We start from the raw sequence: 25,538 nt of genomic DNA, 5'->3' as shown, positions 1-25,538 counted from the left end.
CTCAACGCTATCACTTGAGTCGGTTGGTATCACACGCCGCCAGGCCTTCGGTTCCACAAAATTTTGTTGATGTCTCATGTGTCCATATGCGCTGGTTCCACCGGACATGACAGCGCCTGTGCTTGTGTACACCCGGCCTTCTGACCCATCCGGTCCCTTCACATCTATCCGTGTAGTGCTGCAGGTCTGTGCCCTTCAGCGTCCGGGGCTTGTGGGGCGCCCTACCTTAAGGGGGTACGTAGGGCTTGGGCGTGGGGAATGGGTGTGTGCATGTGGAGTCGGCACTTGGAGCCTGGGCACGGCGACAGCGCCTGTGCTTGTGTTTGTTCGGCCTCCCCGCCCCATCAGGCGCCTACCCATGTGTGTGTGTGTGTGCTGCAGGTCTGTGGGGTAGCGCGGCTGGAGCCGGAGTGGTGCTCGAGCTTGGGCGGTAAGCATTAGCCGACTTGGAATTCAACGGCCAGGGCGGAGGGCCGCTGGGAGCGCTCCGCTCCTTGGTCTGCTCAGCACCGCTGGCTGCTGCGGGAGTATTCCACCTCCCCTGTATTCCACATTCCCAACAATCTATACTTGTGAAAGACCTAAGATGGCATCTGGAGATGCCTTTTTACCAGCTGTTCTGCTACAGCTGCCGGGGCGGTACATACCAGCGCGACCACGACGCTGTTAGCTCCCATGTGGAAAGTGTCTCCGCGCCGGCGGCAGAGGCTTCATAGGAGGGAACCCAAGCTCACCCAAGATAGCAGCAGGGTCACTCAGGTGGATGCGTGCGATCGATGAGGCAATGTGGCTGCGGAGAGGTCAACGCTGAGTGGTCAACGCGGCATTTCCAAGTGGCATTATCAGCCCGCGCTGCTCCCATCTACTCCCAGCACAGTAGCTGAGAGGCTGCGTGCAAACCGTAATGTACGTAGTGGTGCAAGGACCGAGCGAGTGACCCACACAGCGGTGACACAGCGGTGGCTATGGTGGTGCCATCTGACGTAAGTGACAACCGCCGGTCCACAACCGCCGGTCCACAACCGCCGGGTCAGCGCAAGCAAAGGCTTCAACGCCTTCCTGGTCAGGCGGGTCTGGTCGTCTGGATCACAACATGCTGGTGTGCCTTGCTATGCCCCTCCGTGTGCCCGCAGCCCCGCCGCACGGTGTTTTCGAGTGATGTCGTGTGTGCGGCACGGCGCAACTGCCTAGCCAGGGCCCCGAGAGGCCGCCGGGGCGTGCCACTAGCTAGTGACATGTGCCCTCGTGCTGGTGTTATTGAAGGTTTGTCATCCCCTGCATGGAGGTCTGCATGGGCCTTGCAGGGTTTTTTTAAAAGCAATATTACCATTGAGTTGCTGGCTTGCTGCTGACCAATCCCCCCCTACACGTTCGCGCGAGCTAACGGGATGAATACCGTATCGTTCTGTGTCAAGCAACACATACGCGACGAGCCGATGCCTCCAAGGATGCCTCTGTCCGTTAAGACATCTCTCTCCGCCGTCTCTTTCAAACGGGAGCATCGATGGCCCTGTTGGTCTGCGACAGTCTGCATAGGCCCAGCACTCAGCAGCACGACGCTGACTACAAATATAAGTGCTACAACAAGAAGCTGGTCTTCCCCGTCAGCAGCTACAACTGATCACCCTGGTGCAGTGGTGCGCGATGGGCAACGCAAGGACTCAGGGGCCGTACGTACGGGGGGGGGGGCGCCACGGGCTTGGCAACGTATCCAACGTAACGCAATTGCAGGGCTCGTATCTTCCGTATCTTCCTGAGGGTGGCAACTTCCGTCTGAGTCAAGCCACACTCCCTCAATCTTTCATACGGCGCCTCAGGGCCCAAAGTGTGCCGTTTGAAGGGTTTTGGGAATTCCACCCCCAAACCCTTCCCCCCCAAAAACGGGCTTTTTGGGAAGATTGGGACCACAAAACGTTTCCTATGCATAGTTCGCCCCGGACGGCGCCCGGTGTCTTACAGAGGCGTGGACTGGGGGCCATTTTCGTACAGAAAGATCAAGATACGAGCCCTGTGGAAATGGGCTGGAGTGCCTGGCAGCGGCGTTGTGCCAGAATGGTCATGGCGCACGACAGCAGTGTGTGTGCCCTCCGCTGCAGGCGCCCCTGCACGTGGCCGTGCACGCGGCCGACCTGTTCATTCTGGCAGTGGTACGGGTGGGCGGCAGACGAGATGTTCACAGCAAGATGCGGAGGGAGCGGAGGAGCAGGTGGAGGAGCAGGCGCAGGAGGGGCGTCCCCTGGCGTCCGCAGGAGGGCATTGATTCGCGTCCGCCACAGCCACGGCTCTTTACTTACCGTACTGCAACGCTCGATTGGTGTGACCGGATCTGTGACAAGGGGTGTCAGTTTTGTACAGCTGGAAAATGGGCTGAGCCCCCGTACGCTTGGGAGCTAATAGGCGTGTAACGCCCCGTCAGAGCCTCCATGCCGCTACGACGCGCAGGCGCATCGGCTAGGGACACTCGGGTTGGGGCCGTGCGGGATTCCCGCGCCACGCATGCGTGCCTTGTCACGTTCCCAAACACCCCAAGCATTTCTTTCGCCTCCTGCCATAATCAACACCTCCCCGGCGCCCCACGCTCAAAGGGCTAGGCGCGGGGCGGGGGCGACCTCGGGGCTTCTCGGCATTCTGGCGCGTCGGCAGGCATGGCTCGGCAAGTCGCTCAAAACTTTCGATATACTTCCCCGCTTTGCTTGCCGCCAACATAGTTTGCCTTAGAGACTGCATATCATCGGGCACCGGATGCTTTCCTCGCGACCTCGCGAAAGTCAATTTTCCCTGGACGCGCCAAGGCACTTCTCGCTCCGCCCGAATTTTCCCTGCCACCTAGTTACATGCAATAGGCATTAGCAAATACTAATACGTAGCAGTCGCGGTTTGCGCCAGTATGCTATGTTTGGCCGACGCAGCCACCAGCCACGGACAGGGGTGTTCCTGGGGGGCTTCGCCCACCCCCTGGAACGCTTCGCTGGGGGGGCTCAGCCCAAAAATAACCATTTCGATAGCAGAGAACAATGTGGATTGGCGTGTTGGGGGCTGGAGGGCTGCTCCTCCCATACAAGCCGTCACCAATTCGGTGCTGGGTACCTCATCCCAGCTGATCCCAGGCCCCAAAAACGGGCGTCAACACCTCCAAGATTACCAACCGAGCGTAGCAGTACTGTACGTATAGCCGCCGGTATCTTTGATGCACTCTATGCTTCGTGGGTTTCGAGCCAAGGCAGCTGCTCGGGGCGTCTCATGTGTTTTCGCGCAGGAGGGGCTTACAAGATGGGAGGCGGCCATGAGTCGTTCGTGATCTTGCGCACCCTTAAGCAGTCCCTGTACATACCAACTTTTACTGTACTCGATATGCCCGTATGGCGGGTAGCACACAATGAGCCAGCTTCAAGACTTTAAAGCAGCTCTCGACGGCATTGCCGCCGGAGGCTGGAATAAGCGGCAAGATAACATTGCAGTTGACATCAGGAAGCTGCTCAAAGGAGCTACGGTAGCCGAGATAGAGGCGCAATGCCCAGGTTTCTGGAGCTCAGCGCTGGCCGCCCACGCGCAAGCTTCACGGGCCCTGGCTGCCTGTCTCGATGTCCCACAATTTTGTGACCTGTGTGATGTGTTTCAAGTGGCACGCCTTGAGCACTTGAAAGGTGTACCCGCCAGCGACCCGGCACTATCGTGCCTGGCGCTCGCACTCCTGCGGGGCGACACCTTCAGCGTGTACGCCCAGGGTCTGTCTCGCGTGCGGGCGTTCGTAACAGCAGCCACAGACGCGGCTTCCGGGGAGCTGGGCGGTCTCCAGTGCGCTGATGAAGGGCCGCGCAGCGGCCCCTCAACGGCCTCGGCTGGCGCCGCCGCAGCCTCCCGCATTGACGCAACAGCGCCCAACAGCGCAAGCGACGGCGCGCAACGCAGCCTCGCTTATCTCACGATGAAGCTCCAACTGCTTGTGCTGGCGAGCCATCGGCTTGTAGATGCGGCCGTTATGCTGCTCGGCATTTGCGCCCGCCTCAATCACGTCGAGGCAGTGCGACATGAGGCGCTCGAGGCGCTGGCAAGGAGCTCTATGCTGGAGCACGTGGCGGCGGCGCTGCTGAGCCTGGACCAAGCTCTGGCGACCCAGATGGCCGTTCTGAGGTCTGCAGCGGGTGCTAGCGTCGCGGCAGGGGGGCACGCAGCCGCAGCGGCAGCTGGGTTGGCGGCGCCGGCAGCTGCGGCGGTGGTGGCTGGGTTGAGCTTGGATGCTCTAAATGCATGCCGCGGCTTGAAGGGATTCATGCAGGAGACATACAGAATGCTCTATGTCTCGCTGGATATGCACAGCATGCGCTGCGACTGGCCGCCGCCCGAGTCCCCCCATTGGTCGCAACAGCCACGGTTGCTGCAGCCGCTGCCAGCAGGCGCTGGCGACGCTCCAGAGCCCGCGCCGCCCCCAGCAACAGCGCCTGCAACCGCTTCGCTTGCCCAAAGAGCCGTGCTCGCGCCTGCAGGGACGACTCAGCGGCGGCGCCAGCAGCTGCTGATGCGAATCTTCAGCGCCCCGTCATTCCAGCTTTTGGCGCTCCTGCATCTGGATGTGCCGCTAGCCTGGGAGCGGGGGCTTGGGAAGCGGCCCGGAGACGAAGCACAGCTGCAGGGGGAACAGCAACGTAGCCAGCAGAGCTTCATAGGGGCGGCCGCGGCTCACCCAGGGTCGGCAGCCGCTACCGGCAGCCCAGACCACAGCGAGAGGGGTGCTTGCAGCTGCGGGGTCCCGTGGCTGCGAGGTGGGGCGCTGCCGGCGTGGGGCCCTGCGGCGGAGCTTGACTTCACGGATGCCGCCAGCTCGGTTGAGGGAATTTGCTTCATCCTCGAAGCGGCGGCCACCGTCGTGGCACTCAGCGCTGCTGCGTCTGCTGCTGTGGGCCCGCACAGCCGCGCTGCTACGGACTCAGACGCAGGCGCAGCCGCGGGCGCAGCTGGTGGAACGGCGAGTCAGCTGCCGCCGCCGCTGCCACTTGTCAACTGGTACGACGCACTTCAGGCAGGTCTGCGAGCCGCACGACCGGCGGTGTTAGCCTATGTGGCCGATGCGGCGGGCTCGCCCCAGCGCATGCTCTCTGTCCGGAGGCAGTGGTGGGCGGGAATGGACGCAGCTGTGCGGCTGTTTGTGCTGCTGCGGCGGCGGCAGGCGGCTGCACGGCTGCCGGCGCTGTGGCAGCAATTAGTTGCCATGCTGCCGGCGCTTCCAATGTCTTCGTACCAGCGTCAGTCATTCCGCCCGGACACATTTCACTGCCTAGCTGACGTGTTGGCGTCTCCAGCTCTAGCAGCGGCGCCAGGCCCTCAAGTGCAGCGACGGCAGCAACAGCTGCAGCAGCAGCTTCCGCCCAGCCCCTCGACATCTGGGTCAGCTGCAGAGGACGGCAGCAGCACCCGGGGCACCGGAGGCGGTTGCAGCTACAGCCTGCGCTGCGCGCTGGACGCGGGGCTGCTGCCGGCGCTGGAGCAGCTGCTGCGGCGGGCGGTCGCGGGGCTGCCGGCGGTGCAGCAGCCGCCCCCAGTCGATGCCACGGCGCGGGTCTGTGCCCAAGAACAGGCACAGGCCGCCTGTGTGGTCCTGGGGTTACTCCTGTGTGAGTCCGGTGTGTGGTCCGAGGTGCTTGCGCACGGGTCTGCTGCAGAGGTGGTGCCGCTGGTGGCGACGCTCTCGCGTGTGGCTGCCGTTGTCACCGACGCGGCGGCGGCCGCGGCGCAGACGACGAAGGATGTGGGGGCATTGCGGAGCAAGCCGGAGCAGCGGCTAGCTCTGTCGGTGTGCCTCAATCTCGCAGCCCTGCTGGAGCAGCAGCAGGCGCAGGCAGCAGCTGGCGGGCCCTCGCGCTTGCTCCTGCAGTCGCAATTTGACGTGCACTCGGATGGCCTTGCGCTGAGCCGCTGGGTGTGCCGCAACCTGGGTGGCGACAGGGACCGCGGCGCGGCCGCAGTGGCGGGCGCTGCTGCTGGCCCTGAGCCCGCAGGGGCGGCGGGCGCCGCTGGGCCCGCGTGTGCATCGACCGCAGCAGTGCCGTCGCCGCCGCACCCGCAGCGCCTGCTGCTGGCGGACTGGGCGGCGTTGCAGTGGCTGCCGGTGCTGCTGCGCGCGTCGGCCGTTGACCTGATGGCGAGTGGCATGTTTGACACGGCTCTCCCGGAGCCGCTGGACACGGGCCGCTCGGGCGCGCTGCTGGTGAGCCGCCTGGCCCGCAGCCTGGTGCAGCTGTGCCGCCACTACTTGGCGGCCGTGTGGCGATTCAGCCGCGGAGAGCGCGTCATGGGCGGCCACCCGTACCCCAGCTCGATGCATGTCGCGGAGCAGGACATCGAGGTGCGAGCGATACGGAAGGCCGAGGTGGAAGTAGCATGTAGGCCGCTCGAGCAGAAGGTGGCGCAGCTGCGGGAGCGGTCGCGGCGTGTTCAGGTGGAGGCAGAGGCACAGTTGGCAAGGATAAACCCGAGGGCGGCGGCGGAGATGGCGGCGACGAGGAGCCTGGTGGTGGAAAATGAGGCGTTGCGCGCTGAGACGGATGCGCTGCAGGAGCAATTGGCTCGGGCTCGTGCGACGGCGGCACAGGCGTGCGCGCGGGGAGGCGTGCCGGACTACGGCGACGGCCTGGTGTGGCACCTGGCCCTCGGCGACCCCGGCAATGCCCTTGGTGTTGTCGGACTGGAGGCAGCGACCCTGTGCGCCACCCAGCACTTCGTGGCGGCGGTGCAGCGGCTGAAATCCGCGGCAGCGGTGGGTGGCGTACTGGCGGCGGCAGCAGCAGTGGCGGGTGGCGCAGCTGCAGAAGCAGCAGCAGCGACAGCGGAAGCGGAAGCGGCAGGCTCGGCGGCTGCAGTGGCTGCTGGAGGTACCGCAGACGAGGCCGGTGGGGGCGGCGGTGCAAGTGGTGTGATGCATGAGCGAGCTGCGCGTCGCGGCGGGGACACCGAAGCCACGGCAGACGCAGCGGCGCTCGCCTCAGCGGTGATGGATTTGGCGGAGGTGGCCGCTGTGCGCGTCTGGTTTCAGCGCACCGTGATCGACAGGGAAGACCAGGATGTAGACCTCCATGTGAACCTTGGGATCGCTGTCGGCATCAGCGGCGACAAGCTGCTGAAGTGGCTGCAGAGGTTTGGCTTACGCCGGCGGCCGCGGCTGGAGGCGGTTCTGTGGGCGCCGTACCGGAAGGAGCAGGAGGCGGCAGGGGCCGCCGCAACAGCAACAGCAACAGCAACAGCAACGGCGGCAGGCGGGTCGGCGAGCCCAGGGGCGAAAGCCCAGCAGCGGCGGGGCGGCCGGCAGTCGGCAGCTACAGCGGCGGATGAGCAAGCGCGGCTGGCACGGCAGGCGGCGCGGGAGACCGCCGTGCTGGCGTTGTTGGACGAGCTGGCTGACCGGTACGGGCTGGCGGACCTGTTGCCGGATCCCGCGTTGAACGACACGGATCCTGCTTGTGCTCTGGTGAGGGACCCTGCAATGCTAGGACAGCGGCTGCTGCGCGGGAGTGCCCCCGTGCGAGCGGACACAGCGGGCGCGGCAGCAGAGGCAGGGGCGGCGGCTGGGGCGTCAGGCTCAGAGGGCGGAGCCGGGGTCAGCACCAGCAGCACCACCAGCAGCGGTGGTGATGGTGGCGGGGACAAGCCTTCTGCACCGACTGTGCCCGGGCATGTGTCGGGCGTGGGGCTGTGCTGCAACCCGGCCTGCCGCAACCTGGACGGCCCCAGCGCGCTTCTGCCGCCGGGCGCCGGCAAGGTGTGCGCGCGCTGCAAGGCGGTGCGGTACTGCTGCGGCGCCTGCCAGCTGGAGCACTGGCGACAGCGGGGAGGCCACAGCGAGGACTGCGCGGGCATGAAGGCAAAGCAGCAGGCGGCCAGTGCCGGCAAGTAGCGCAAAGTCAAGGCGCCCGTCATAGGACGCAGGGTGTCAGGAGATAACGTAATAAGAGAGCTCATGAGCAGAGGAGCTGGTGCGGACTTCTGAGTATCAGCGTTGATAGAGTTTGTGTGACGCATATGACAGTGTACCAAGTATACTGTGAGTGTATTACGCTGAGAGCCGTAGCCCTGACAAGTGGACAAAGCTTTTGCGGATTGTGCAAGCGCGGTTGGTTGTAGTGACAGGCATGTTATACGTTTTTTGGCATCGAAGGGAGTGTCAGGAGAGGAGGTCACAGCACAACTGATCCAGGAGCCGATGGGCTGGCGTGGACTCCTGCACTATCAGCGGTGGTAGCGGGTTTGATGTTGGGTTGCGCACCGGGTGTTGGAATTTGCGTGAAGGTTGCTGCGTTGTGTTCCCGTACGCACTCTGGGATTTCCTAGATCGTGCACTGCTCCTCACTCAAGGGCATGTCGTGGTCTACGGTGTTGAAGTAACTGTGACATACGTGGCTGCCGCGAATGCACCTGCCAGGAAATGCAGCCAACTGCGGACGGGGCGGCGGGAGGATGCAGTTTTTGCATCGTGGTATTTGTAGTAAGTGACAAGCACAGCTGGCCGAGGGGCCGGGCTGGTGGATAGAGGTGGAGGCTACGTGATAAGAGGCTAACGGAGTAGAGGCCTGAGTAGAGGCTAGTGGCACAGGGGCATGTGGAATCGACGCTAGAACAGCTAGAATGGACTAGAGGCTGTTAGGGGTGTGCGATGGGACAGTGTCAAGACAGGTTGGTGAAGTCCCGCAGGGTGCAGCTGATTCCCAGACCCCAAGAGATGGCAAACAATTTGCAAGGGCAGGGCAGGAGTGCGCGGCTGGTCGAACGCCTGAGTTACTGTACTGAAAAGTTGCTGGCTGGCTGGAAGTTTGCTGACGCGCATTCCTCACCCTCCGGGCGCCCGGCCAGGCGATAGTACCACACAGACACACCGCAACGCCACACTCGTGATGCAGAGCCGCGGCGCACCTGCGGAAGGGGATCAGCGTCCACGGATGAGCACTAAAGGCAACCACAGGGGCAATACGGAAATGCAACAGGCAGGTGAGCAGTCAGGCGGGTGGACTGCAGAAGCTTGGGTGCTGCCCAGCGAGGTGCACAGAGGCTGTTAGGGCTGTGCTGGTTTACCAACTCGACTGGTGTGGTGATGTGGCCCGCAAGGGTCGTCAAACGGGGGGCGCCATCACTTCGGTGCTCTTGAGGCTGTTTCAGTGCGAAACCCAGAAAGCATCCTGTACCGCGGGACTCAGCCACTGGCCGGCCTTACCCTTACACGTCTTGGCACGCAACACAGCTGGACGACATAGCTACCGTAATGAAACACATCCGGACCACACCGCGCGCCCAGCCGCTGGCGGGACAGGCGGGTGCACGCACCCTCTGTGGTCAGGGCCACAGATGCAATCATCCCAATACGGTACCTTGCCCAATACCACACGCTTTGCCCCTGTGTGGCTGCGACTGACCCAGGGGCTTTGCAATGCACGCCGGACAGTGGTGCGGACTACCGTAGTGAAAGTGCGGGCGTGCGTTGCGCCGCAAATGCCGTTTAGTCCCAATTGCAGCGCCATAAGGATGCGCCCCCGAGAGCCTGACCATACCGTACCTGACCGTACCGTACACATTCCGGACACCAAGTAGATAGAGCGCAACGTAAATGGGGCCAACCCGGGTTCGCTCAGGCGCATGCCCAAAACTGAAGTAAACCCAGGTTGGATGGAGCGCCACGTAGAGAGCGCGGGCCACAGAAGAGGGGCAATTCTCCTCGGGTTGGGCTCCGCCTTCGCATTTCTCCGCTCTTGCGTGAGCGATTCTTAGTAAAAGCAAAAGCAGAGCATGATGAAAAGCAAGTTCCCATTGTGATGGGTGTAACCCCGGCCCACCCATCCCACAAGGCTTGCGTGAGCGGATTGGATTGAGCGTAGGAGACTATGACAGGGGGATGCATGGTCGGATGTATTGGTGCTCTGCCCGCCCGCCCTTCTCTTGCGCTGCCACCAGCCCCTGCGGCCCCTGCTGGCACCCATGCTTGGTGCCCGCGATGGGAAAGAGACTCGGCCTGCGGGCCGTTGCAGCGGCACAGCGGCACCGCGGCACACACCGCGGCCCCCCTGCCGCACGGCGCTCCGCCAGAGCGAACACCGCTCGCCATCCTGCTGCCACACCCGGCCAAGACGCGCGGCATGCGTGCGCTATGTAGCGGCACGCCGCCCTACCTGCCGGTGCCTGCTTGCCTGTCCTAGATCTCAGCGATGTAGCATTACGCCCAAGCCACGGCTCTGTCTGCCACCGCGTCGCCTCTCAGCCACTCCCCCACGCACGCAACCCCTGCTGCGGTGCCGCCGCCTCACTAGCCTCACTAGCCGCACTAGCCTCACACACACACACACACGCACAGCTACGGTGCACACAAAAGCACGCAAGCTCCCTTTTCCCGGTGCTGCGCTTCGCCAGGGCCCCAAAACGCAGGCGACGTGTTAGGTTGCACAAACACACACATCCTGCTCCGTCCATGTGCGACTCCGACTCTGATGCCTACAGAACAGCCTCGCCTGATGCCTACAGAACAGCCTCGCGGGAACCTACGGGACTCCGCCCTTTCCAGACCCGGCCTCATGAAACATCCAGGCCCCAACCGTCTGCCGCCCGCCGTGTCACTGCATGCCTCAACCGCCGACAGCTAGCCCCCTGAGTATTAAGCTTTTGGGTGTTTTGTTCAGAAATACACCACATCCACAACCCCGCCTCCTCCTCCTCCTCCTCCGCCTCCTCTTCCTCCTCGTCCCACATCTTTGCCTCCTGGTCAGCGTCCTTGCAACACCTCAGAACCACGCCCGCCGCCCTCCTACAGCGGCGCCCTGGCAGTGGCAGCAAGCATGCCGCACTCCGCAGCACGCCGGACCACAGCGGTCTGGTCTGGTCTGGTGTGATCGTGCCTGCCCCTAGCTGCTACTCTACTTGTAGGTCTGGCGGAAAACGGACACAGTGCCCGAGGGCGAGGCCGCGTAGATCTCGCCTGTCGGGAATGGTGGTGCAAAGATCGTTGGAAAGGCGGTACAGCATGCACTGAAGACTGGGGGCCGGTTTACAATCATGATTGGGTTGAGATGCGCGGAGTAGCATCCAGGTACATGGGGGTTGCAGAGATAGTAAAGAGAAGTGGTGGGGGGAGCGATGGCGGGAGCTTATATTGATGACTCGCTAAGGGCATGACTGACGGGAGGCAATCCTGGGTGGGCAGAGTAAGCAAAGCGAAACACGAGTGCCACTGTGCAGCCAGGCCCTCACCTCCATGGTGGCCCGCCTGCACTGTAACCCACCGCCCACCGATGCGCCCCACCTCGCCCCAACCACCAACCACCAACTCCGCGTGTCCTAAACCCCTTGGGTCCCAGTTTGCTTGACTCCACTACTCAGGGCGCACCCACGGACACCCCCCACAGCCCCACACAAAGACACCTGCCCGTCTTTCCTTCTCCTTCTTTCTCGCACACACGCCCACACACACGCCCGCACACCCGCACCCACCTGTGAGGCTGTTCCACACCACGTCTGAGAAGGGCTTGGGCAGCGGCGCGCTGGTCACGGGCGCCACAGAGGCGGCGCCGTCCAGCAGGTCCACCGTCACCAGCGCGCGCGTGGTGGCGGCTGCGGTGCGGGTGTGTTTGGAAGGTAGAGGGGAAACAGGAGGGGAGGAGAAGGGGAGGAGGGGAGGAGGAGGGGAGGAGGGGAGGGGGGGTTACACGCATTAAGTTTACGCAGTTTACGGGGGGCGGAGGAGGAGGTTGCGTAGGTAAGGAGGAGGAGTAGAGCAGAGGGAGGAGCGGGGAGGCGCGAGGAGGTGCGGGGAGGTGTGAACTGGTTCATATCACTCTCGTGGGCAGTAGCTCCCTAGCCTAACGCACACCGCTCACCCACAACACTCCGCAGCCCCCCTCCCGCAGCCCCCCTCCGCATCCCCCCTCCGCATCCCCCCTCCCCCCCCTCCGCATCCCCCCTCCTGCAGCCCCCCTCCTGCAGGCCCCCTCCTGCAGGCCCCGTCCTGCAGCCCCCCTCCGCAGCCCCTCCCCTCCCCTCCCTCCCGGCGCCACGCACCCGCCACGCAGTCTCCCGCCGGGCTCATCTTTACGCACGTCACTTGGGAGCCGTCAGGCACCGCCGAGGCGCGCGGGCTGCCCGTGACCCGCAGGTCCCAGATGCACACCTGCGCGCGCGGGCAGGGGGGCGGCACATCACCTTGTTGATATGCTTGTAACATACATGACTTTCACTTGTAACCTACACATCGTTTTGCTTTTTGATACGGTACTCATCGACATGCACATACATATAGGGCGATTCGTTTGAGGGTGCACATTAACACACAACAGAGTGCGATGACATGCGCGTGTGTGTGAAGTAGGAGAGCACCCGCACGACCTCGGAGGGAAATAAGAGGGATGTGACGGTGTGCAAACACACACGCATGCAACGGTACGACATGCCGCACTGGCATAAGGGCGTTGTGGCGAGTTGAGGGGGCATGGGGGAAAGTGCCCACGAGGCAGGGGGTGTCACACGCACACCGCCGCACACGCACACGGCCGCACACGGCCGCACCTTGCCGTCCAGGGAGCTGGAGACCAGCGTGGAGTCGTTGGCCACCTGCGGGGGTGCACGTACGTGTGTGTGTGTGTGTGTGTGTGTGTGTGTGTGTGTGTGTGTGTGTGTGTGTGTGTGTTAAGTAGCACAAGGATAACATGGCGTGTGTGTGTGTGTGCGCGTGTGTGAATGTGTGTGTATGTGTATGTGCGCGCGTGTGTTAGGAAAGCACAAGGCAAGGGAGCAGAGACCGGGGTCAACGAGACGGCATACCAGACATGCCGTACGCATTGCAGGCCACGCAACAGCCGCAGCGTGCCGGCGCCCGACACGTTGGCTGACAGACCCCGTATAGCAAGCCCGACACGCACGTGCCCCTGCACACGCGCCAAAGAAACCCACACGCCTTCGCAAACCCCCAACCCCACACGCCACACACACGCACGCACCGTCACGCATCGTCACGAACCCAACACGCGCACCCACCTGCAGCCCCGTAACCGACTGACTGTGCCCCTTGTTGCGCCAGGAAGCTGCGGGCGGCTTCTGACGCATGTCCCACCTACGTGCGCGTGTTCAGACCACAATTGTATGTGTGGGTATACGTTGCAGTAGATAAAGCGTGTCCCCACGACGTGTCCCCGAGAGCCTGACACGCAAGCCCATTTTGAGCCCAGACCCTACAGCCCCAAGCCAGCCTCCCACCCGCCCGCCCACCCACCTACACACCCACCCACCCACCCGCCCACCCAGCCGCCCCCTCTGCCTGTGCTCCGCCAGTGAGGCTTGTTCCTGCTTAATTTGGGCTGGTATCTAACACACACACCCCCAACCCACCCCAACCCCCTCGCACTCACACGCAAACGGAGCCGTCCCTGAAGCCCGTCACCACGCGTGCGCCGCCCACTGTGGAGGCGGTCATGGCGGTGATGGGCGCGCCCGCGTCGTGGGCCTTCCAGCTGCCCTTGGGGTGCACACCCTCGGGCCGGTTGGAGCCGGCGGCGGGCGTCAGGCCTGAGGCGGGTGGGTTACATTCATGATTAGTTAAGGAAGTGGTAGACGGTAGACCATCTTGCGGAACATGAAGCGTGGGGTGGTGGCGGGGGAGACGGGGCGGCGGGGGAGAGAGGTGACACTTCGTGATTGGGTTGGGATGTGGATGGGAAGCAGGGGCGCAGCAGGCGTGGCGTGTTGTGAGGGGTGATGGGCAGTGCGGAGGTGGGTGCGGGAGGTGGGGTTGACGTTGAACCAATCCCGTAAGGCAACAGTCGCGCGGCAAGGAGAACTGCAGCTGCATAAGCGAGTCGTTCTACATCACCGTATGTAGTCGGGCGGTCTTGGGGGGTGGGGAGGTGGGTGCGGGAGGTGGGGAGGTGCAACCGCCAAGGAAAGCGCAGGCAGCGCAGGCTAACGGGCGGCGGCCAACCCACCCGGGGAGTGCCCCGAGGAGTTCAAGATGCTCCAGCATTGCACAACCAACGCTTCCGGGCACACAATGCCAATGGATACAATGCCAAACAAACAACAAACAACAACCTTTCGGCATCAAAATAATCTCTCACCCGGCGTGTCGTACACGTACACCTGGCTCTGATAGGCGGCGCCGCACGTGCCCGCCAGCCCGCCGCCAAAGGCGCTGAGCGAGGCCACGGCGGACAGGTGGCGAACCGGCGGCACGCCGGCGGGCGGCGCGGGCGGCTTGGGCGCGTTGGGCGGCGTGACCTGGGGGGTGGAGGGTGGAGGGCACACGAGGGGGGGGGTTACATGAATGATTAGTTAAGAAAGTGGTAGACGGTAGGCAACAGCAGTCTTTACCGACGACGTCGACGGAGGGGGGTGCCGTGCTTGGGCGGAGTGCTGCATGAGTGCATCAGCTGCATGAGCACATGCGCCGCCACCTCCTACGGCATGCGTTCCTTCCCACAAAACCCTTGACCCCGACATGGTGGTGACAATCCACAACAAAGCAAACACACCAACCTGTGCCTAAGCTGTTGCACATTTTCGCATGTCCCCGCTGGTTCTCTCCTGAACTATGTCACTGATACTACTGGTAACCAAAGCTCCCCAGCCCTTGATTATTCCAACAATCGCATCCCGCAATCTCATCCCACGACCTCACCGCCAGCTTGTACTTGTAGGCCAGCATGCCTGCCTCTGCGTCCAGCGAGTGCACCGTCACATACTCCACACCGCTGCGCGCCTCGGCGCTTGCGGCGAACAGCAGGCGCGACGCCGGCTCCGCTGCCAGGCGGGAGGAGATGAAGTCCGTCTCCTGGCTGTGCAGCAGCTGCGCGTGTGTTTGGCGGGTGGGGGTGGGGGTGATGGGGGTGATGGGGGTGGGAGGCGGTACTGGGCATAGTGATGGAGGTGGTGATTTGCCTCCCAGCCTCCCTCCCTCCCCCCTCCCCCTTCCTCCGCTCCCTCCCTCCCTCCCCCTCCCTTGCAACTTGCGAATCTGCCTGTGCTCCGCTGGTCCAGAGTGGGGTGGTTTTAGGTTGGGGTGGTCTTCACAACTGCCCTCCCTTCCCGTCTCCCTCTTCTCCCCCTCCTCCTCTCCCTCCCTCCTCTCCCTCCCTCTCCCCACACCCACCATGATGGACATGACGCCGCGGCCGCCGCCCGGGCTGCACTCCCACAGGTTGAGCAGCCGCCTGCTGGACGACACCAGCCAGCCGCCGTGGCCGTCGCCGCCGGGCAGGCCGGGGATGGAGGGGACAAACTGCAGCGCCTGTGGGGGGGGGGGCAATGTGTGTGGGTGTTGTAAGTGGGTGTTTGGGGTGTGTGTTGTGTGTTGGGGGTTATGTGTTTTGGGGTGGTGTGTTTGGGGGGTTATGGCAGTGTTGAGGGCTGTATTGAGTGTCGGGCGCTGTTGTAGGGCTTGGAACTACGGTAGTGCTTGGTACGGCTGTTGGCAACTGGCGTCCCGCCGGCTGCTTAGCGCCCTTCAAGGTTCCAACTCCTCTTGCTTCGGTATCCGAACCCCTGTCCCTCCGCCCCTAGCAATGCCTGGAAGCTCCCCTCCCCGTGCCCCCTCCCCCTCTAAACTTACTCGCGCATGGAATCCCCCTCCCCCTCCCCCTCCCCCGCCTCCACCCCGACCGCACCTGCACGGGGTCGCGGTTGTGGTCTCCCTCGTCGCTGGTCATGCAGCACTCCCACACAAGCCGGCTGCCGCCGCCGTAGTTGTAGCTGGAGGCGGTGGTGGCTGGCGCGGCGGCGGCGCGCGCGGGAGCGGGCGCGGGTCTGATGTACGTGCCAGAGAGGGATGGGAGCGCGCGCATGTCAGCCCGGGCGAGCAATCACAATCGCAAATAGAAGTGCGAGCAGACGTTTTTGCATCGCGGAGATGAAGTTCAGGGCTGTCTCAGGATCGTACCTGGGTGCGGGGGCGGGCACAGGCGCCGGCACCGGCCGAACCGGCGCCGGCACGGGTGCCGCCGCCTTCGGCCGCGCCGCCGCTGCCGCGCTCACCGCCGCCGCCGCCTTGGCGGCCGCCGCAGCCGCCGCCGCGGCGGCGGCGGGGCTGGGCGCCGCCGCTGGCCGCGGCGCAGCGGCCGCTGCTGCTGCTGCCGCCGCAGCGGCCGGCGTGATGGGCACAGCGACTGGCGCCAGGGGCTGAGCGAAGCTGCCGGGCATGCCAGCAGGCCGCACGGCGGCTGCTGCTGCTGGCGCGACGGTGGGCGTGGTGTGCGCACCCGGGTGGGCGGCTGGTGGCGGCGACGGGGCAGGAACGAGGGAGGCGGATTAGGTTTGGCCGGAAAAGGAAAGCACCAGGAGCGCGTGTGCTGGACAAGAGCTAAGCTGAACGAGGATACGACGGAGCATGTCAGGCGAGGGCAGGTCACGCCAAATGTCGTGGCAGCAGGCACGGCAGCAGGCTTCACCTGGGAGTTTGCGGCATCGTGCCGTGCCGACTGCGGCACGCGCTTCCCATCATCCAAGCCCACTGCCCTGGCCCCTGACCCCTGAGTTACCCTGTCACACCTACCTATTTCAACACACACGCCCATCCGTTCCCAATGCCCTGCCCTGTGCGACACCCATGCCCTTCCCCCACCTGCCGCCATCGCCGCCGCCACCTGCTGCGGCACGCCCATGCCCGGCCGCATGGCGGCGCTGGCCATCGACGACACGGGTGCGTGCGCTACAGCCGGTCGTGCTACGGCCACCTGCACCGGTGCCGGTGCTGGGGCTGCTGCTACTGCCGGCCCGGGTGCGGGCGCGAAGGCCGGGCGCGCCGCTGGCTGCCCTGGCGCCGCTGCGGTGGGGGGGCAGGCGTGGGGAGCAGCAAACGCCGGAGGCGGGTCGGGCAGGTTAGCGGACTTGTAGCCCAGCTGCTCGCGTGGAGCGTATCAACGCAAGAGGAGGGGCCGCAGCGGCAGCGTGCGCGCGTGTGCGGCGCGGTGCAGCGACAGGGTGCGTGCTAGTGGGGTGGGGGCAGGGCTCTTGAAGAACCCGGGCCCTTTTGATATGCGCCTCTGCTCGGCGGCCCGATCGGGCACATGCTTTAAAACAGCATGTAGCCTGCCCAGGCTCGCATTTCTCTGTCGCTGCTCACCGCTCGGCCCAGCAGGCGCCGCAGCGATCTGCGCGGAGGCCCGGAACTGCTCGCCAGTGGCTTTCATGTGCTTCAGCCGCTCCAACATGGCTTTGAGGCGATCGATCGTGGCCCGTGCCTCATCTTTGTCTAGCTCGAGGTGCACCTTGGCGCGGGTTTGCCCCGGCTCAGGGTTTGGCGGGATCACGACCACGCCCATTATGCTTCTAGAGCTGCGTTAGTTGTGTGGGTAAGCGAAACAGCAGCTAGGCCTTGCCTCGGGGCGGTGCAGTGGAATCACCCCGAAAGACCGCACAACATCGTGGCTATGGAGCGATGTAGGATGATATTTGATACAGCTGTAGAATTAAGGCGCAAACAATTTTGCTAGAAGCAGTTTGGAGCTGGAATTCTGGTCAGGCGCCGATGCAGTGCAAGTCGCGAAGCGACAACTCGCAGAGTGTTGTCAAGATTCTAAGTGCTTGCCATACTATTGAAGGCTGCTGCATCCATACGGGGCCTACTTTACTGAGCCCAACTCCAAACTCTTGCTCGGCCCTGTTAGACTCGCATTCCTACATCGTTATTTATGTTTTTATAGCCATGAATCAATCTCACTAAAGCAGGTCCTACGAGTGCTGCAGCGGAGGAACGCGCTTTGACGGGCCTGGACTTTCTCTTAGCGCGGCTAAGGAATGCCCGCAAGCAGCGTAGCTGACAGGTAACCATTAGGGGTGGACTAAGGAGGATCCAGTGCACTGCGCTAGCGGCATGCCCATTCCGACGCCCGGGCGCTCGTCGTTGGGCCGCGCTCGGACCCCGTTTCTCCTACATTCCGCTCAAACTCCTCAAATTCTACCACCGCGCAGCGAGACGCGGAGTATCAACAGCTTCGCGTCGTCGTTCAGCCAAAGGTCGTTCTTTGGCAAGCTAAATAAGTACGAGCTCAAACGCCGCTTTTATGAGAAGCTCGATGACTTCAAGAACAAAGTGCTGCTGCACAAGGAGCAAGGGTGAGTCAGGCGGCGAGAGGTCGGACCGGCAGGGTTTCACGCGTGCTCGTTCGGCACGCCTTCCCCTGCGGGCGTTCACCAAAAGCCTTGGGGAGCGCATTCTGCACAGTGATGCTACATGTAGCACTGGCACATGCAGCGCACACGCATGACCACAGCTGGCTGGGCGTTTGGCAAGGCGCTGGGGCGCGTGTGAAGATTCACACATGCACGTGAAATGCCGCTGAAAAACGGCTGCGGGTGGCGGTGTTGGCAAGTCCGTACCCACAACCATTCCAACCATACAGACATGCTAAGGGGGCTGACCTAGGGGGCTGCCCCGGGGGGGGGGGGAAGTGTGGGGCAACAGCTCTGGCGCCGCCGCACTGTCCCTGCGAGATGCGGCCGCCTGAGGCTGTGCCTGGGGCCGGCACGCCGTGTTGAGTCAGGCAAGGGAAGGGTTGTACGGCGCGGTGAGGCTATGTACATGCCCTGTGCCGCCCTGCTTTGCAACGAGCCCAGATTGGCTGCGGCCTACGCGGCCATGACGGCCTTCAACCGGCCTAAACCGGTCTATGCGTTCGGCGTGGGCTTGCGCCCTCGCCCCCCCCCTCCCCCCCACACACACTTACCCAACCCGCACCCACCCATGCCCACCCCACCGCACCCCTTGTCCACCCTCTGCTCACACACACGCACACACGTGTACACACACGCGCGCGCACAGGTTCGTGGTGTACCGCGCTCGCTGCGTATACAGCGGCGGCGTGGTGGTGCTCAAGGGCTACAGCCGCGAGAGCCTCACACTGCAGGTGGGGGTGGGAGGGAGGGGGTGGGAGGGGGCTGGAGTGGCGGGTGGGAGGGCTGCAGGGGGTGGGTGGGAGGGGGCTGGAGTGGCGGGTGGGAGGGCCGCAGGGGGTGGGTGGGAGGGCTACAGCCGCGAGAGCCTCACACTGCAGGTGGGAGGGGGAGGGCTGTAGTGGCGGGTGGGAGGGCTACAGCCGCGAGAGTCTTACACTGCAGGTGGGGGCTGTAGTGGTGGGTGGGAGGGGGCTGTAGTGGTGGGTGGGAGGGGGCTGTAGTGGTGGGTGGGAGGGGGCTGTAGTGGTGGGTGGGAGGGCTGTAGTGGTGGGTGGGAGGGGGCTGTAGTGGTGGGTGGGAGGGGGCTGTAGTGGTGGGTGGGAGGGCTGTAGTGGTGGGTGGGGGGGCTGCAGGGGGTGGGGTGGAGGGGAAACACTGCAGGTGGGGGCTGTAGTGGCGGTAGGGCTATGGTGGTGGGTGGGAGGGGGGAAGGGGGGAATAGGGGTTGGGTCAAGGGGGCTGGGGTGGAGGAGTGGCAGGGGCGGGCAGGGGACAGGTTTCAGGAGCGGGTCGCGGGGGGCCAGGGTCAGGGCGGGATGTAGGGTCAGGGCGGAATGTTCCGGGGGAACGCAATCGGCGTCCGGGAATTCATTCCATGTGTCAGGACTTGGGTGACCGCGTATTCACTAGAAGACTCGTAAGAGGCATAAGTTAGGGCCCAGCCCTGTCTCGAACAGGGATCGTAACAGTAGATCTATTACAACTGGCCGGAACACTGGGCGTGGTGATGGCTTAACTCGGCGCCATCGGCCGTGCCTCTCATCGTGTCTCATCTTGGCGGGCGTTCCGCCCACACTACCCTGCCTGGCGTTGACTCCATCCTCCTCCCGCCTCCTAGGCGCCCCAGACCCCCCCCTCGCTCTATTGCAATAGTTGTTTGGTTTGGTGCAGTTTGGGCTGGTATCTACAACCCCCCATGACTGTAGCCCTTCAACCCCCATGACCGTATCCCTTCAACCCCCATGACCGTATCGGCTTCAACCCCCATGACTGTATCCCTTCAACCCCTAACCCCTCGCAGACCAAGCAGCGCGTGTTCAGCGAGGTGACTCTGCTGCAGCGCGCGCAGTGCCCCTTCATCCTCAAGTGCTTCGACTCGTTCGAGGACCAGGTGGGTGGGTGGTTGGGTGGGGAAGCGGAGGGGGGTGGTGCGGATGTTAGTGGGTTGGGTGGGGGTGGGGGTGTGTACGGTTGGTGTGGTTGCGGGGTAGTGGCGGGGCAGGCGCGGGTGGGGGCAGGAGGGGCGGGTTAGGGTGGACGGAGCAAGGGTGCATGATCGAGCGGGCAAGGGGCAAATGGTTACCCGGTTGTGCACATTGCTGCTCGCACCTGGCGCACCCTCCTGCTCGCATGCAAGCCGCCCCCCATAGCGTCCTCCTGCGAAGCCAACCCAAACCATACCGAACCAAACCAAACAAACCCACTCTGACACCCGTTGTGAACCAAACTAACCCTGGCGACGACAGGGCTGGTGGTGGCTGGTGCTTGAGAACTGCGCCGCCGGCGACCTGTACCGCATCGTGCAGGTGTGGGGCGCTGTGTGTAGTGTGTGTGTATTGTGTGTGTATTCTGTGTGCGTATGTGTGTGTATTGTGTGTGTGTGTGTGCGTGTGCGTGTGTGTGTGTTAAAAAACGAAACGAAAGCCCGCCCAATGACGCGACGGAGTTACTTACCGATACCCACCATTTTACCGAGCGTCGCGTGACTGTCGTGACCCAGGTAGTCATACTTACCCGCGATAAGCCTGGAACCCCACGGGCGACCATTCGGCCTGACCCCGCGATGCACCTGTATGCGTCCATGCTCCGCACCCTGGGCGCGCTAAACAACGTTTACCCAGCACGCCTAATTCCCGGATTCCCGCCCGCTGGTCGTAGTCGAGCTCACCTATAGGCAAGGGTGGAAGCATGGGCATAGGGCGGCAGCGAGGAAGTGTCACGGGCATGTGAATGGCAACGGCAATAAGAGAGGCGGCGTGCAGCAGACAAGCTAGGTATCACGCGTCCCAAATCCCGCCCGCTAAGTACAATAAAACTATTGGAAGAGGGCGAGTTAGCGGTGGCACTGCGACTAAATGGGGTCGAGGCTGCATTGGGGACGTGGCGGGCGGCGGTTGCAGCGTTTCCAGACGCGTGTCAAGCTGGTGTGTGTGCGTGTGACGTGTGTGCGCCGTGGGCTGGCGGGAGCTGGCCTCCCGCTCCCCACTCCACGGCGGCACCGAGGCTAGGCACGCTCGCGGCCGCAGTGGCCGCGTCGGCTGTTCGTGACGAGCCCCCCCGTGTGTGTGTGTGTGTGTGTGTGTGTGTGTGTGTGTGTGTGTGTGTGTGTGTGTGTGTGTGTGTGTGTGTGTGTGCAAGCCTGTGATTTGACCATTCCCTTATTCACACGAACGACTAATCCCCCCTGGCTACGACTTCACTTCGTAAACTTAATGCATGCGCGCCCCCCCCCCCCGCAGTCCAACGGCCCGCTGCGTGAGGAGGGCTGGCTGGTGAGCCAGGTGTTGCTGCCCATACTGCAGGTGAGTGAGGGGGACACCGGGGGGGCGGGTTAACTTGAAACCAATCCCGTGAGGAAACAGGCGCGCTACAAGGAGAAACTGCAGCCGCATATGCGAGCTGTGGTACATCACCATAGGTAGTCTGGGGGACCGGGGGGGGGGGGGGGCGGTTGTAAGTACCAGCCCAAACTGGACCAACCCAACGAAAACGAGCGGAGCGCAGGCAGAGGCGTTGCTTGCAAGCGATAATACTTATGGGGGGTTTGCAAGGAGCAGACGCAGGGGCGGGGGGGGGGGCGGGGTGGGTAAAGACCCCAGATGGATCCTGGGTTTGAGTTTAGGCTGGTACTTACAACCCTGAGCCCTCTCCCGCCCGCGTCTGCTATAATACTGTTCCTGGCTCCCTTCACTCTTCACTTCTTAAATAACCATGAATGCAACCCCTCGCCCCCCCTCACCCCCAAACAAAACCCCCAGACGCTGGCCTACCTGCACGCGGAGGGCGTCATCCACCGCGACATCAAGCCCGAGCACGTGCTGTTCAACAGCGAGAAGGTGGCCAAGCTGTCGGGCTTCTTCCTGTCCTGGGACGTCAACAGATACAGGTGCGTGTGATTAGGGTGTGCCGTGGGAGCTAGTTAGTGGATGATGGGTTGTCGTTTTGCTACTAGACGTAAGAAGTCACGGAGGCGCAATTCTAGACAGGCGGGGGGCTTGGTGGGGGTGCAGGCAGAGCGCAGGGAGAAAGGGATTGAGTCCGTGCATGCAAAGCCGCCCAAACACCCCCTCCCTCCCCCAAACCCCTCCTCCGCAGCTACCCCAAGGACATGGTGGGCACGCTGGACTACGTGGCTCCCGAGGTGTTTGTGCTCAACGGCCCCAACGCCAAGCAGCAGCAGGTCACACACTACGACTACAAGGTGCGGGGGAGGAGGAGGGGGAGGGGGTTGTGAATACCAGCCCAAACTAAACCAAACCCAATGCAACAGAGCGAGGAGGAGAGCGGGGGGGGGTGGAGGGGGATTCCATGCATGATTGATTAAGTGAAGGCGTAGACAGGTACAGCAGCATAGTAGACGCAGCATAGTAGGGGGAGGGGTTACACTCATGATTATTAAGGGCGGGGGGCGGAGAGGGGCTGAGGAGGTGAGGGTGGGGAGGCCATGGAGAGGGGCACGATTCGCCTGCGTGCCTGCCTGCCTGCCTGCCGTGCCTGCCGAGTGTGCGCCTAAGCCAGCCAGACCCCATCCCCGCCCGGCTTTCACCGCTGCGCCCCACACCACTCCGTCATGCATGGCCGTTCAAACCCTGCCGAGCCCGAATTCCCCTCCCCAACACCCAAACACCCATCCCCCTGACCCCCCCCTTTTGTTTGCTACGACTTCTCTTCGTAAACTTAATGCGCGTACCCCCCCCCGTTCCGACAGGTGGACATCTGGGGCGTGGGCGTGATGGCGTACGACGTGCTTGTGGGCCAGCCGCCTTTTAACACGGACGACCCCAACACCACGGTGGAGGCCATCCTGCTGCGCGAGGCCGAGTACCCGGACTACCTCAGCGACGACGCCGTGGACTTCATAGACCAGGTGGGGGAAGGCGGGGGGCGGGGGTGCGGGGGGAGGGGGCTGGGGAGCGTGGCGTGTGTGTATGCGTGTGTGTAGGTCACGTGGGGGCGAGGGGGAGACAGTGCAGTTCGAGTTTTATAGGGCCGGTGGGGGCTGAGGGCGAGGTTATGTTAGCGTTCCTAGCAAGCAACCAGAGACACTGGGTGGTAGAGAGTAGTGGGTTAGTGGGTGGTGGGTGGGTGGGTGGGTGGGTGGGTGGGCGGTGTCGCGTGCCGCTCCACAGCTAGCACACGCTCAGCCCCAGCCCGCCCTCTTAATTTATTATGAATGCAATCCCCCCTCTCCCTCCCACACACCAATGCTGCGCAGTGCCTGACCAAGGACCCCGCGCGGCGCCCCACCGCCCGCCAGCTGCTGACTCACCCCTGGGTGCGCTGCAACCTGGACTGGGAGCCTCCGGAGGACTGGGAGGACCCCATCCCCAACGTCGACTTCTCCTACTACAGGTGATTCTTGTTTGTATCGAATGCACGGCCAATTGTAACAGCTCGTTCAGGTAAAGGGCGTTTACGGAACGTGTGCTAGATGAGCAGCATGAGCCGCCCGGTCTAAAATGTCGCAGCATTCTTGCATTCTTTATTGCCGGAGCTATCAGCTTGCCTGCCCGTGCCCAATTTCCCAACGACCGCATACACACACACAACACACACACACACACACACACACACACACACACACACACACACACACACACACACACACACACACACACACACACACACACACACACACACACAGACACACACAGACACACACAGACACACACAGACACACACACAGACACACACACACACATACACACACACAAACACACACACACACACATATATATATATACACATGTACACCCACACACAGGGTGGGTGGCGGCGCGGGCGGTCACGGCGACGACGGCCTGGGCTCAGAGGACGAGGTGTGTGTGCGCGTTCGTGTGTGGGGTGGGGTGGGGGTTGGGGGAAGATAGCTGTCCATGCAAGACCAAATGATGGCGGTTTCGGTGTGTTTGCTGTGTTTGTACCGATATGCGTGTTGAGTCATCGAGTCGGTGTGTACCTTGCCGACCGCCCCAACCACCCCCTTAACCACCCCCCAACCACCCCCTCAACCACCACCCCAACCCCCCTCCCCTCAGGCCGAGGACGACGGGCGGCGCTGGTACAACCCGCTGACGTGGCTGCGGCGGCGCAACAGCCTGGAGGACCTGCTGGCGGACAGCGCCAAGGAGCGCGACGAGGACGGAGGGGGAGGAGCAGGAGGGCCCACCACTGGCAGGTGAGCAGGGCGGGGAGTTGCGGGTGTGTGTGTGTGTGTGTGGGGTGGGGTGTAAATACCGGCCCAAACTAAACCCAAACCAACGAAAACGAGCGGAGCGCAGGCAGAGGCGTTAGTTGCACGCGATAATACTTATGGGATGGGGGCCGAGGCGTCGTGGAGCAGCAGGGCGAGCGGCGCCGGCAATAAATGTCGCCGCCCGGGGGCCGGGAGGGGGAGCAGGAGGGGGGCCCAGCACTTGCAGGTGTGAGGGCGGGGGTTGCATCCATGATTAGTTAGGGGGCTGTGGGACTGAGGAGGAGGGGGAGGTGGAGGGGGCGGGTCCAGCCCTGGCAGGTGAGCAGGGCGGAAGGATCGGGACGAGGAGGGAAAAGCGGGAGGGGAGGAGGTGGATTGCAAGGGGCCCAAACCATTGGGGACAGGATATGAGCAGGGGCATCGGGGAGGAGGAGCGGGCTGGGCAAGGGCGGGGTGTGGGGGGTGGGGGCTGGGCTGCTGGGGACAAACACATTGCACGGTCGCAGGATATGGACTGCTGCTATGGCACAAACCAGTCCGGGCCAAGCCCTGGGCATCCGCAAGAGAGACAGCCGGCCCACACCTCTCCACACCTCCCCACACCTCCCCACACCTCTCCACACCTCCTGGCGGTGTGTGTCTCTGTGTGCCTCACACCTCCTCACACCTCCTCACACACCTCCCCACACCCCTCCTCAAACCTCCTCACACGCCCTCTCCCTCCATCGCACGCCGCAGGGGCGGCGCCGGCGGCGGCGCGGGTGTGGCGGCTGCCGTGCGCGGCCCCTGGCAGCTCACCAAGTCCATCGGCAACTTTGCAAAGACGCTGCTGGGCAACAACGCACAGGTGCGGGCGAGCGGGTGGGCGGGTGAGCGGGTGGGCGGGTGAGCGGGTGGGCGGGTGAGCGGGTGAGCGGGTGGGTGGGTGAGCGGGTGCGCGGGTGCGGGTGCGGGTGAGCGGGTGGGCGGGTGAGCGGGTGGGTGGGTGGGCGGGTGAGCGGGTGCGCGGGTGGGTGGGTGGGTGGGTGGGTGGGTGGGTGGGCGGGTGAGCGGGTGAGCGGGTGAGCGGGTGGGTGGGTGGGTGGGTGAGCGGGTGCGCGGGTGCGGGTGCGGGTGAGCGGGTGAGCGGGTGAGCGGGTGAGCGGGTGGGTGGGTGGGCTGGTGAGCGGGTGCGCGGGTGCGGGTGCGGGTGCGGGTGAGCGGGTGAGCGGGTGGGTGG

At 63.6% G+C, this 25,538-nt stretch overlaps 4 protein-coding genes across 4 annotated transcripts in view; 3 read left to right on the top strand and 1 right to left on the bottom strand.

Annotated features, from left to right (window-relative positions):
• CHLRE_14g626576v5 (uncharacterized protein) overlaps positions 1-2,417 on the top strand; it is a 3,237-nt gene extending 820 nt beyond the window's left edge. Inside the window, exons 4-6 of the mRNA XM_043070288.1 lie at positions 177-234; positions 382-430; positions 1,960-2,417. Coding sequence (XP_042916961.1) covers positions 177-234; positions 382-394 — 71 coding nt within the window. The 3' untranslated portion in view covers positions 395-430; positions 1,960-2,417. The remainder of the gene's footprint in view (positions 1-176; positions 235-381; positions 431-1,959) is intronic.
• A 923-nt stretch (positions 2,418-3,340) lies between these two features.
• CHLRE_14g626550v5 (uncharacterized protein) lies at positions 3,341-8,816 on the top strand. The gene has a single exon (XM_043070287.1). It carries the CDS (start codon positions 3,377-3,379, stop codon positions 7,883-7,885), a length of 4,509 nt encoding a protein of 1,502 aa, XP_042916960.1. The 5' UTR covers positions 3,341-3,376; the 3' UTR covers positions 7,886-8,816.
• A 1,152-nt stretch (positions 8,817-9,968) lies between these two features.
• Positions 9,969-17,415, bottom strand: CHLRE_14g626500v5 (uncharacterized protein). The gene is made up of 13 exons (XM_043070286.1): positions 17,072-17,415; positions 16,571-16,771; positions 15,890-16,220; positions 15,618-15,756; positions 15,104-15,241; positions 14,633-14,800; positions 14,073-14,232; positions 13,368-13,524; positions 12,997-13,072; positions 12,529-12,573; positions 12,025-12,133; positions 11,458-11,577; positions 9,969-10,945 (listed from the first exon to the last, which is right to left on the bottom strand). Exons 1-13 carry the CDS (start codon positions 17,268-17,270, stop codon positions 10,884-10,886), a joined length of 1,905 nt encoding a protein of 634 aa, XP_042916959.1. The 5' UTR covers positions 17,271-17,415; the 3' UTR covers positions 9,969-10,883.
• A 113-nt stretch (positions 17,416-17,528) lies between these two features.
• CHLRE_14g626466v5 (uncharacterized protein) overlaps positions 17,529-25,538 on the top strand; it is a 12,098-nt gene continuing 4,088 nt past the window's right edge. Inside the window, exons 1-13 of the mRNA XM_043070285.1 lie at positions 17,529-17,771; positions 17,920-18,063; positions 18,770-18,854; positions 19,925-20,014; positions 20,370-20,429; positions 21,363-21,425; positions 21,882-22,009; positions 22,219-22,324; positions 22,832-22,990; positions 23,339-23,475; positions 23,888-23,942; positions 24,162-24,301; positions 25,058-25,166. Coding sequence (XP_042916958.1) covers positions 17,746-17,771; positions 17,920-18,063; positions 18,770-18,854; positions 19,925-20,014; positions 20,370-20,429; positions 21,363-21,425; positions 21,882-22,009; positions 22,219-22,324; positions 22,832-22,990; positions 23,339-23,475; positions 23,888-23,942; positions 24,162-24,301; positions 25,058-25,166 — 1,302 coding nt within the window. The 5' untranslated portion in view covers positions 17,529-17,745. The remainder of the gene's footprint in view (positions 17,772-17,919; positions 18,064-18,769; positions 18,855-19,924; positions 20,015-20,369; positions 20,430-21,362; positions 21,426-21,881; positions 22,010-22,218; positions 22,325-22,831; positions 22,991-23,338; positions 23,476-23,887; positions 23,943-24,161; positions 24,302-25,057; positions 25,167-25,538) is intronic.

The sequence above is a fragment of the Chlamydomonas reinhardtii genome, chromosome 14 (assembly GCF_000002595.2).
Source record: "Chlamydomonas reinhardtii strain CC-503 cw92 mt+ chromosome 14, whole genome shotgun sequence".
Taxonomy (NCBI): domain Eukaryota; kingdom Viridiplantae; phylum Chlorophyta; class Chlorophyceae; order Chlamydomonadales; family Chlamydomonadaceae; genus Chlamydomonas; species Chlamydomonas reinhardtii.
Note: the sequence above shows the minus strand (reverse complement) of the source record. Positions and strands in the feature narration are given on the sequence as shown.

Excerpts from the sequence above, each read along its gene's own strand:
- CHLRE_14g626500v5 (XM_043070286.1), bottom strand. The coding sequence starts at position 17,270 with ATGGGCGTGGTCGTGATCCCGCCAAACCCTGAGCCGGGGCAAACCCGC. Across the intron at positions 15,242-15,617 it reads ACAACCGCGACCCCGTGCAG|GCGCTGCAGTTTGTCCCCTC; the intron begins GTGCGGTCGGGG and ends CCCCCCCCACAG. Across the intron at positions 12,574-12,996 it reads AGTCGGTTACGGGGCTGCAG|GTGGCCAACGACTCCACGCT; the intron begins GTGGGTGCGCGT and ends GCACCCCCGCAG.
- CHLRE_14g626550v5 (XM_043070287.1), top strand. The coding sequence starts at position 3,377 with ATGAGCCAGCTTCAAGACTTTAAAGCAGCTCTCGACGGCATTGCCGCC.